The 12,358-nt window shown below is 44.6% G+C and overlaps 1 protein-coding gene across 3 annotated transcripts in view; it reads left to right on the top strand.

The window, feature by feature from the left end:
- LOC124622155 (semaphorin-2A-like) overlaps positions 1-12,358 on the top strand; it is a 1,077,868-nt gene that overhangs the window by 914,621 nt on the left and 150,889 nt on the right. For all 3 annotated transcript variants that reach the window (XM_047147795.1, XM_047147796.1, XM_047147794.1), the window contains one exon: positions 7,838-8,068. In XM_047147795.1, the coding sequence (XP_047003751.1) occupies positions 7,838-8,068 (231 nt within the window). The remainder of the gene's footprint in view (positions 1-7,837; positions 8,069-12,358) is intronic.

The following is a 12,358-nucleotide window of genomic DNA, read 5'->3' as shown; positions in this document are numbered from 1 at the left end:
CTTACGCTCGCGTACCGCGCCAAAGTAATGACAGTTATATTTAACAAACTCTAAAAAATGCCACAGTTCAACTGATATAATTGCAAATTCTACCGTTATCAGCGAAATCTACACCCGGCACGCAACCACTCACATCCGCCGTCCCTTCACGACTGCCTCTACGTTACCTTGACACACGTTAGGAAAGTGCTTCCTTTCGTTTTGAGCCAATGAGAACCCTCCGTTTTGTTGCCTATACGTAGTTTGCCTTCTGTGGTCGACCAATGGCCGTCTTCTTACTTGCGTGACGTAATGCCACGTCACCAGGGACGTTACGCAGGACGTTCATTGTCCCCCCGTTTACCTACCGCTGTCTCTCACAATCTAGTGGCAACATATTGCCCAACACTGCACAGTCTTAGACACACCCTATTAATAAAATCATTATAATTGCCTCAGTGTGTTGCCTTTTGACAGTGGGCGTTGTTATGCTGATAAGAATGGTTGTCCTCTCCGAACTGTTCCTGTACTATACCAAGCACATAGTGCTATAAAATGTGTTGATATATTTCTTAATTTAGGCTTTTCTTAACTGTAATAAAGGAACCACCTCCTAACAATGAGAAAGACACACCCATACCCTAACACTACCTCCTCCGTACTTCACAGTTGGCACTACACGTGATGGCAGGTAACGCTGTCCAGGCGTTCGACAAACCCAAACACTTCCATTGGATTGTCACAGGGATAACGTGACTTTTTACTCCAAATCCAGTAGCCTCGCTCGTTCCACCGCCTCCAGCGTCGCTTAACACTGAGCGCAGAATAGTGTGACTTACGACAAGGGGCTCCACCGTAGTAGCCCATTATTTTCAACTCTCTATGCACAATAATATTGCTAGCTGTAGTGCTGGTAGCACTTTGGAACTGACGAGTGGTTCCTTCCACAAATTTCCTGCGACATTTACAGTCACCCTCCGCAATTCTCGAAGATCCCCGTGTGTCAGGGCTTGAGGTGTGCCTGGTCTTGGGTTTTCTGGTGTTATTTCTACGTGTCTCCACTTCACAATCATATCACCCACAGTCGACATGGGCTGAAATGTCCCTGACGGATTTCTTGCTCATGTGACATTCAATGACTAGTCTACGTAACAAATGACAGAATTCTCTAAATCGACTCATTCTGCTGATAGTGCTTGTCTACTGAATATACAATACCTGAAACTTCCTGGCAGATTAAAACTGTGTGCCGGACCGAGACTCGAACTCTGGACCTTTGCTTTTCGCGGGCAAGTTCTCTACCATCTGAGCTCCCCAAGCACGACTCACGCCCCGTCCTCACAGCTTTAATTCCGCCAGTACCTCGTCTCCTACCTTCAAAACTTCACAGAAACTCTTCTGTGAACCCGCAGTTTTAATCTGACAGGAAGTTTCATATCAGCGCACGCTTCGCTGCAGAGTGAAAATTTCATTTTGTGTACAATACCTCTCGCCTACTTTTATGCATCTAGTAATCAGTTCCGCATTACAAAGATACATAGAGCTGTCCAGATTCTTTTTATCAGATAGTGAATATGTTGACTGATACTTATCAGAGAAAACTACTTCGACTTATGCTCTATTGCATTTGATGCTGTTATAGAGCGGTGTAGGCGGTGGGGGAACTCAAAACTCCAGGATGAGTTAAAAAGTAAATTAGATTTTTTATAATTTTGGTTCATTGGGATACTGATATTGCAGTTAACGTCATTGCTCCACAGCTCTAACCAGTCTTCTAAATTCTTCCTCGAAGAAACCTTCTTACGTTACTAACATCCACCCCCGCTACATCAAAATCCCACAAGAGAACTGTTATCGTCAGCTTTTCTGCAGGACTTTGACTTCTATTTCTGTACACTAAGACGGGTGTTTCCGCAACATGCTGTGCCACTTGCTCTGTGGTTCGAAGTGACGGATCCACGTCTCTCAACGGTTGGTATGCGACCGAGAAAGTCATCGTCTTCTTCTTCAGAACGCCTTAAATGTGATCTCTTTATTTCTAAACAGTTCTTTTTGTGGCTGTTACTTGATACGATATCCAATGAACACAAACTTTGTGGTAGTTGAGAGATTCAGGAACGATTAAAATACTGAACTGTCGCTAACGTTTATCTCGTACCCAATATCATCAGTTAGTCCTGCCACAGCATGGCCCACTCAGCTGCCTTGACATTCCTGTTCCTTCGCCAAGTGAATGAGCTATCCGAACGCTCTTAATCGCAGACAGATACACATCCAGAACTTCTTGGCAGATTAAAATTGTGTGTCGGACTGGAGCTAGAACCTGGGGCATTTGTCTTTCGCGGCCATATACTCTGCCGACTGAGCTACCGAACATGAGTCACGACTGACCTCTTCCAGAAACATACCCCACACTGGCGAAGTCGTGTGCCATCAGTAATCCTTGTTACAGGAGTACTAGTCCCGTGAAGTGTACAGGAGAACTTCTCTGCATTTGGAAGATGGGAGATGAGATACTGGCGGAAGTAAAGGTGTGAGGACGGATCATCAATCGTGCTTGCATAGCTCAGTTGACAGAGCAATTGCCCACGAAAGGAACACGTCCCATCTTCGAGTCCCGGTCCGGCACACAGTTTCAATTTGCCAGGAAATTCCATATCAGCGCATCTCCTGTGCAGAGTGAAATTTCGTTCCAGACACATGTCCGCTTTTAAAACTATTAATCCCCTCGCGACTTTTACGTTCAGTAAATCAGGGATCACCGTACCGCAACTTTAAATAATCTCAACTGTCTCATCAGAGTGCAGTAAACCAATCACTGCTCTCATTTTCTCCTCGGTGCATCCGGAGAACGGGACACTCATAATAAAATGGTCAGAAATCGCCACAAATTGATCTATTAACCGACCTTACACAGTTAACTGATAAGAACAATAATGAGGTTAAAGGTATGCCATCGTCGTATCAGTGCTGTCAGATGTTTTTACTTACGGATTTGTCGTCGTTCAATTCATTTCCTGCAGTCCGATGAGCACTAGTTACTATTCTTCTGATACGCACTATTTTGAATCAGTCGACCAACCATCGCATCATTCATACTGAAGCATCATTTGGGTTCATAAGTGGTGTTTATTTCAGTGTCACCTCTTCTATGGCGTGAAAACTTTTCCGTTTCACGTCGCTCTTCACTCTAACGAGGAGAAAAGTCACAAGGATTCACATCCGGAGCGTAGGATGGGTTTAAACCGATATCATTTTGTTTTTGGCCCACATCTGCCTCATATTTAATGTCCTGTTGGTGGGAAAGTTGTGATGTATTGAGGAGTCAATAATTTTATCCTCACGAAGCTGAACAATTTTTGAGTCGTGTTGCACGTAATTGGTTTAGAACTTCATGGTAGTATCAGTTAGTTATGGTGCGGTGGTGAACAAATTCGTATAGGACTATTACTTGTGTGTCAACAAAACAAACTGACATTGCTAAATGTAAACTTTCACAGCTGGAAATGTCACAATTAATGAATTGTTCTGGGCTGTTATGCCGTGGTCGAATGGATTTCATCTTAAAACCCGACGTTTCGTTCCCATCTGCGGAGGACATTTCTAAGGGGGAGCGTAGCTTTCTTGAATGTCCGACACTTTGTTAATAGTGACTTACATTGCTTTCACATTGGTTTTTGTCTGTTGTGCTTTCTTCGGCTGTGGTGGTAAAGCAGTCTACCATTGGTTCGAATGGTCATTGGTTTCTCTGCACACCCATAGCTCGACATAACGTCACACGTAATGACAAAGCGGTTCTCCATTGAAACGGCGAGGAAGAGAATGCACGGAAAACAATAACTAGTTGTGTGATAGAAACGCGTTACGATTTTGTGAAATATTTTTCATGGAGTTATGTGTGGCGAAAATATTGTAAAGGAAGATAAAGATGAGAATATGCAGGGTATTTCGCACTTCTCCTTACAGGCTTCTAGAAGTTGTAGAGGGGCTTAGTAGACAAAGTTCTGATAAGACACCCTCGTTCGGAAATTAACCATTTTGATGTACAATAACTTTGAAAATCGGTTCTTTTCCTAATTTTCCACTTCATGATACACACAGGGGGCACAATGAGCTCTGACCGGTGTGCTCTACTGTAGTCCACGGTACGTACAGTGTTCCAGTACTCGTCGTCGGCTTCTCTTCTGCATGGAGAAGGACTTTCTCTTGAAGAGACGAGAGTGCGGCGAACCCGTGGAGCAGTTTCTTGCACTCGTTATTTAGTCGCACGAAAATGGTATGTGGCGTCATAATTACAGCAGGGACCGACGACATCGTCTTCTTCTAGGTTTTTGTGTGTACCATGATCCGCGAATGCTTATTTTTATACCAAAATGGTACATGGATACCTTATTAAAACTGTATCTACTAAGTCCCCTCGACAATACCAATAAGCTCGTACTCGAAATTGTGAAACATTCTGAATAAGACAAATAATTGAGGACTCTGTGTCTAAGAGCTAACATGAAATGAGGAGAATATACACTGATTTAAACAACTATGTACTGAGTCGAGTGATGGGGGTGAGTGTTCAGTCCGCCGTAGTTCCTTCTCGAACGCCACGTGCTGTATTACGGGTTCTATAGGTACACGTGGAGCAGTGTTTAATGTGGCTGGCTGCACGGCAGCGAAACTGTCCCCCGCCACTGCAGTCTGTCGGTAAGAAAGTTGCTTCAACCCGTAGTACAGCACAGGAGAGGACATAGCCTCCATTAGCACAGTCTGATCTTGCCGAAATGGGTGCTTGCGTTACTGCTTCCTGTCCTCACCCGGCCATCACCTTCCTCTCGTACTTGCACGTGCGTTTCAAACTTGGCCTCTCACTTAATCACAGTGACTATGATACAGCTGCTAATAGAAATTAAGGGCAGTCAGGTGTATTACAAGCAACCTAAATAAGAGTCATAGGCGTATGTATGGGATGAAACGTTCAGATACAGAGGCGAGTGTCTCAGTTGATTATATAGCTGTAAAACGAGCGGAAAAATGAACTCAGTCTGTTCAACTTGTATAGCTTTCCCAGACCGGGAGTCATAGTAATGTCAATAGGAGAAAATCGCACACAGTTAATGCTGAAATACACGAGAAATGCAGGTGAGTGAGCAAGAGATTCTGTCAATTGATGTTGAGGTGGCAGTAGAATCTTCAGCATTACCTGGCCGGAAACATGGACGAATCCCAAGCTCAGTTGCTGTCAGACATCAGGCAATCATTGTCATGTTTGTTAATCAAGTTGTCAAGCTGAACGCGCTACAAGATGCTTAAATGGTATGATCAGTGAAATCCGGCAGCTTCTGATTCATCAGCAGTGTTGTATGGTTTGGGGGTAGACTGGACCAGTTGCATAAACGTGTGTCAACTTCTTCACGAAAGTCTTAAAAGCGAGCAAGAAAGTGCCACCAGTAGTTGTGTGAGCTACTAGAAACCTTGGCTCCCATGGAACGCTGTCAACAGACAGATGTGGTGGTACTTTTCAAGGATATCTTAACTGTGTCTTTTGAACAATTCTGGAAGACAACTCTGGGATTTTAAGGTGTCAGGCATTGGAGGTTCCTTGTGTATGCGTGTGTGTGTATGTGTGTTTTTGTGTTTTGCAAGTGTAACTCTGTGTGTGACAGCATTCAGCTTTCTAATTGTTGTATACACCATGTGCACTTGCTGTCAAACATACAAATATAGGAGGAATGGAACTCTCCTATCACCGAAGTAGTTGCTATTACTGAGGTTGCTTGTTTGGATGCAGTAGCTACAGAGATTCGTCACGTGGTCAAATAGGTTTAGGCTACAGGTATGACAAAAACAGATGGCATCACAGATTTGCAACAATTTACGATAATTTATTGATACATTTTATAACAGTTAATAAAAATATGAAAATTATGTATGACAATATAATTCGAAGTTTACTTACAGTGAGAAATCTTTAAGTACCGTTATGGTCCTAAATCTAATGAACAATGACTAACTTCACTTGTATAATGTTCGGTTTTGCTTTTCTTGGCGGCAGCTGTAAAGGAGTCCTGAGATACGCACTGAAGTGCCGTCCTAATATTATCTGATGATTGTCCGGCTATTGTCTTGAGGTACTACATGCTGAGTGGAGTCGTCTGTATGCTTCTATTCACGTCTGGCAGATAGCTGTCGACTTCGAAACCTTTAGTGTGACGTAAGGCGGATGTGTAACATACTCCTTCTCATGTGCAATTTCTCTGCAGTCTAACCTTTACTTTGTTATTCCTCAGTTGTAGTTAGCTCGGCGCTGTTCTGTGTAAACTGTGTTCCGTGTCTTCTGGAGGGACACAGCATTATCAGTGCTTGATTTTAATGGAAATTGTCATCCTAGAGATAATTAGTGATATATTCGACTCACAAAATTCGCGGGAGAATATACCTTTACCTGTGTTTCATCATTATCTACATAATATACCTCGGTCGCACTCATATGAAAGTCGGAATTGGTATGCAAATATTCCCCGTTCATTATCTGCTGAAGGTTTTTGGCATTAAGCGCTTTATTTTCATTATTGTAAGTAATTCTAAAATTTTATGTCCTGTCCTTGAGGGTGTTACGCCACAAACAAACCGACCAGACACTATGCCTTGAATGATGGGTGATCATTAGAACCGAAACAGTATGTAGCATAGGTACGCGGAGTCCATAAAGCAGTGAGTGACAGTGTTTGGTTTTGAGTGACTCTAAGAAAGCTGTGCTGCACATCGATCTGAAGAGGGATGTTCCGCGCAGCTGAATACAGTAATATCTATCTTTTGATTTGCAGCTCCTTGTACTGGCAGTGTTTGCAGTTAAATTTTTTGCGATTTGACGTCCGCCAGTTACGGACGTGCTTGCCACACAAAAATAGGCACGAAAACATCGCGAAAAACTAAATTACACTCTAGAAGATAGGTTAACTCTCAGAAAAAACTTTCTCATCGACGTCGTTTGGTTGCAGATGACACGCTATCTGTAATAATTAACACAAAAGTGGTCCAGAAAATTCGTGCTCACCAAATGTAAAGGTATTTCCAAAAAGAAACGATCTGTTGTTTGAACTAAAAATGCTCATAATTTTATAATTATGTAACAGAAATGTTCACATTAGAAAATAAATAATAACGAAAACCCACTGATGATGGCACAGTGGTGCCGAAACATGTTTGGGTACTGAGAAAAACGGTGTTTTGCGTAACTGGCGGACCTCAAATCCCAAAAATGAATACAGTAATGTCGCATTATGAATGCAGTTGTGTCAGGACATTAGCAAATTGTTTAATAAATTTAGAAATGACGGTATAATGTCAGACTCACCAATTCCACTCTTCTATACACAAGAGAGTGATTCCAGCTATTTTTGGACTTCGCCTGTAGGTGTATATGGATCATAAAAAATACACTAAAAGAAACTTATGAACCGCCCGCATCTCGTGGTCGTGCCGTTGCGTTCTCGCTTCCCAGGCCCGGGTTCCCGGGTTCGATTCCCGGCGGGGTCAGGGATTTTCTCTGCCTCGTGATGGCTGGGTGCTGTGTGATGTCCTTAGGTTAGTTAGGTTTAAGTAGTTCTAAGTTCTAGGGGACTGATGACCATAGATGTTAAGTCCCATAATGCTCAGAGCCATTTGAACCATTTTTCAACTTATGAACCATTGATTTCAGAAGCACTGCGTCATTCTCAGCAACATAGTCGCTACACCTGTTATCATCTGCACATTTGTCAAATATTATGTTTTGCAACTTACGTACCAGCATTTGCTGCGGCTCATGCCTGAGTTGGTGCATTGATCGGTTCTTAGCTATTCTTTTTTGTGTGTTTACGTGCAGAGCCGAACTTCGTGGGTTCCTTCGACGTGGGGGAGCACGTGCTGTTCTTCTTCCGAGAGCCGGCCGTGGAGTACATCAACTGCGGCAAGAGCGTCTACTCGCGCGTGGCGCGCGTCTGCAAGCGCGACACCGGCGGCAAGAACATCCTCTCGCAGAACTGGGCCACCTTCCTCAAGGCGCGCCTCAACTGCTCCCTGCCCGGCGAGTTCCCCTTCTACTTCAACGAGATACGTGAGTAACGCTTTTAGCGACTACTTTCAGCAGAAAATTACTGTGCTCCTGGACAGTTGCAGTCCATTCAATTTGCTTTCATCTGTCTACTAGAGTGAGTACGAGTCCCGCGTTGCGGGTTGCATACTTCACAAATCGAGACGCCTGTTGTTATATCCGTGCTAACGGGCTTCCTTCGTTCCTCGTCGACTCGTTCTTTCTTACTGAATCGCGCCGCAGTGTAAGGCTAACCGTGACTCACTGTTAGTGTGGAGGATGAGTACATGATCTAGCTGCTGTAGAGTAGCACTGACAAGGCGAAAAGACTGATTGTTGGTATCAGATGGCCGTTAACGAAGCTGTGTTTTGTGAGATTGTGGTGGATGTAGGACGTTAATTAATTGATGCAAGGTAGCCAACTGCAAATGTGTTCCATTAGACCAGGAGCGATATGTGGAATAAGTTTTATGCTACAGCTCACGCTTCAGACGAAAATCATACAAATTTCGTTCAGTTCAAATAGAATGGTTATATTCCTGTTTATTACACTTACCCAACGAGAAAATAGGTGCAGCGTTAAACTGGCCACAAACAATGTTACTGTTATATACGTGCGACAAAAAGCGCGCTATTTTTGTATTCATTTGGTAATAGTAACTTGCGTTTATGGACTAACAGCGAGTTGTGTAGCTTATCGTTCGTTTCTCTAATTTATGGTAATGACTCATCACCATTTAGAGATTGCACTTCATCATGATGTTATGTTTCCTATAACTGTCGTTAGAGACTGGGTAACGCCTCAAAAGTGATTATGTGCCAACGTAATTGTTAGACATTCTCTGAATACATATTAAATATTAAAATAAATATACAACAGTCTTCGAAAATATTTTATCTGTGTAAATGAATATACAAACAGAACAGTATTCACTGATACCCGATCAGTCATTATATTGGTATATAATAACTGTCATGCCTGGTGGTCGCTTCCGTCATAGCGCCAGGCCGTACAGTTTGTGACATTTCTGCTTTCGCTTGAGAATGGTTAAAAAGCGAAATCATGATTGTGTGAAATACTGACAGTTTATTTGAGGAGATTTCCTTCAAAGTGGTTGCAGGAATACCGCGAGTCCGCGGCTGTACTAATGGACTCGTGTACTCGCTCTCCAAAAATGTTGAAATGTGTGTGAAATCTTATGGGACTTAACTGCTAAGGTCATCAGTCCCTAGGCTTACACACCACTTAACCTAAATTATCCGAAGGACAAACACACACACCCATGTCCAAGGGAGGACTCGAACCTCCGCCGGGACCAGCCACACAGTCCATGACTGCAGCTCCTTAGACCGCTCGCTCTCCAGTCTGAGCCAATGGAGAGTCCACTGGTAGCCGAAAACAGACTCAGGTGACGAGACTCACGAGACGAGTATAATGGCACACGGAGGCGGCGACTTCGGAGGTGACGTCACAGGACTCGCTCGCGTGTTTAATGCACGTACATGGATATCATTTCAGATCGCTAATGAGTACCGGCTTTCTCTCCTGGGGGTAAACGCGGTCGGAGCAAGGAGCCCGTAACCCACTCCGCCTCCTAGTGCTGCTGCGTGTAGAAGGGCTTCACTCTACGTGCGCTCAGGTCGATAGTCGGGACACGAGCCTTACCTTTTACCTTCTCTCGAGGGATTAGGGCAAGCTGTTTGAGAATGTTCCATTACAGAGCGTTGTTTCTTTTCGGCCAAAGGCCAGTGAGGTGACTGAGTGGCAGGGATCTATCCGTTATAAACGTGACTGAGTGGCAGGGATCTATCCGGTATAAACGTGAGTGATGGCCGTACACCAACAACCGAGAGAAACCTGGCAAAATCCTCGGTAGGTACGAGGGAGGGGTGTTTGTATGAGGAGATGGTGTATGGGGAGGGGGTTGAAACTGATTTACTTATCACCGTCATTTCGTTACTTTCATAGGAACTAAAGAACTATATACTTCACTTCACGATCGTCACATTACTAGTCTTGGCACAAGCAGGACAATGTCATGAGGGGAAACTTCATTTTGAAGCCCGTGTACTGGACGTCAGCTTGCTATCGCAGATAGGCTTCCTCTCGCTTTTACGTCTCAGTGCAGCTCATTCGACAGTCAACTGAATCCTTGACAATGAAGCTATACTTCGAAGTGTGTACTGCGAATAGAATACGCTTTTGGAGAGACTATAGACAGGCTATATTTTTAAGTTTTACATTCAATACATTTCCTATTTTGGGAGTTGGCATACCAAGCATCAGTACTTTAAATAAGACATTTATTCATTTTTCCTAGTTTTTCAGGGAAAACAAATTATTTTGCAATCAGTTTGTTTGAACGAAGGAACTATTTCTATTTTGGATGTTACTGAGTATTTTTTACATCTGTTCACGAACTCCTTTATATGTAATTCCCTATTTTTATTGCTTTTTAGACCAGTTTTTGTGTTCTGCCACGTTTTACCCCAGCTGCAGTGCTAACAAACCTTTAACCTCAACGATAAAAGAAACAATTTTGACTTTCGCTTTCATATCAGAAGCTCGGGCATTTAAAAGTAATGAAACCGAAACACATGGCGTATTTGATTTAATTTTCCAGTCGAAATTGGTATGACGACGAATAATAGAGAATAAAAATGTTTATAATGGCTCACTTACCTTACTTAGATTTTGCAAACTGTCAGTATACATTAATCGTCATAAAAATAACTGCACTGAGAAGGAACCGACCGACTGGCTGTGTATTTTGCACATTGTGAGCTATGCCAACGATTACGTCTGGACGGTCGGCGCGTTCTCGTGAAGCGTGGGTAGGACATGACGTCGTGCCCGTTGCGGTATCAAACGGCTGTTTCGGTCAGTACGACAGCGGGTAGCGTCACCAGAGCATCACTTTCGCGACCACTAAGCCGAGACGACACGTTAGACAATTGGTTGCCCAGCTAGATGAGTTCGAGAGGGACCGCATCGTAGGCCTGCGGGGGCTGTGTGGTCCTACGAAGGAGGGAGGACCGACGGATTGTCGCGTGCAGATTCAACGGCAACCACAGGACCCGTTCAGCGGGCTGTCCTGCCTTCTGCATGTAAATGTGGCAGGTGGCTGCTTGACACAGGGCTCGCCGCACGGCAGCCACTCACTCCTTCAGAGCAGAGCACCGACCCGCCTGGAGTTGACACGACGGATACAGAACCCTGCAGGCTGGCAGCAGGTCATCTCTAGTGACGAGTCACACTTCCATCTGTGCGGGTCTGCGTCCTAAGGCGCAGTGAAGAGCGCCTCGTGAAGCGGTTTCTGGTCTTCCATGACACGTCCCGGCAGTCTGATGTTGTGGTGTGGAGAGCGATATCGTATGTTACCCGTTCACGGTTGTTGTTTCTAACGCATTCCGTGACAGTCGCACGGCACTGCCATAAGCAAACACCCACACTCATGTCCTATTGAAGCAGGGCAACGCCGTTCTCATACCGCTGCCACCTCCTGAGCGTGCCTCGCAGCTGTGGACACTCTTCCGTGGTCAGTCGCATCGCCCGCTTTCTCCCCGATCGAGAATGCGTGGGGCGCCATGAGGCGTGCCATTAGCACTCCACCTCTACCAACTGGTCTGCAGGAACTGCACCCTGAGGTGCAAGCGGCATGGGATGGAGTGTCACAGGAGAGCATCCGAGACATGCTCATGCCACGACGTCTGGGCGCCTGTAAATGGTTGAAATGGCTCTGAGCACTATGGAACTTAACTTCTGAAGTCATCAGTGCCCTAGAACTTAGAACTACTTAAACCTAACTAACCTAAGGACATCACACACATCCATGCCCGAGGCAGGATTCGAACCTGCGACCGTAGCAGTCGCGCGGTGACGGACTGAAGCGTGTAGAACCGCTTAGCCACCGCAGCCGGCTGGGCGCTAGTACTCACAGCCATGAGCACCTGCCACCACGCGCGATATGTGGCCGTGCAGTGCAAGAACCGTTTGTACTTCAAAGTTCAAAGTGCAGTCATTTTGTGTGTGTGGTACCATCTACATGCCTGCGAACAATGATCGCAAGTCTCATTGTTTTTCTGGGTGCAACTCTTTTTATGACGATCCGTGTATGACGTAGTATACTGTAAATGGACTGATAAAAGATCTACTCACCAAGCGGCGGCAGGAGAACACACACATAGAAGGAATTACAGTTTGCAAGCTTTCGGAGCTGGTGGCTGCTTTTTCTGGCCGAATGGTTGAAGGTGAGGGAAGAGGGGTAAAGTTAAAGGACTGGTGACGTTTAAGAAACAGGGTACAGTTCGGAA

Source organism: Schistocerca americana, chromosome 7, assembly GCF_021461395.2.
Source record: "Schistocerca americana isolate TAMUIC-IGC-003095 chromosome 7, iqSchAmer2.1, whole genome shotgun sequence".
Lineage (NCBI taxonomy): Eukaryota > Metazoa > Arthropoda > Insecta > Orthoptera > Acrididae > Schistocerca > Schistocerca americana.
This window is presented reverse-complemented; position numbering and strand designations above follow the sequence as displayed.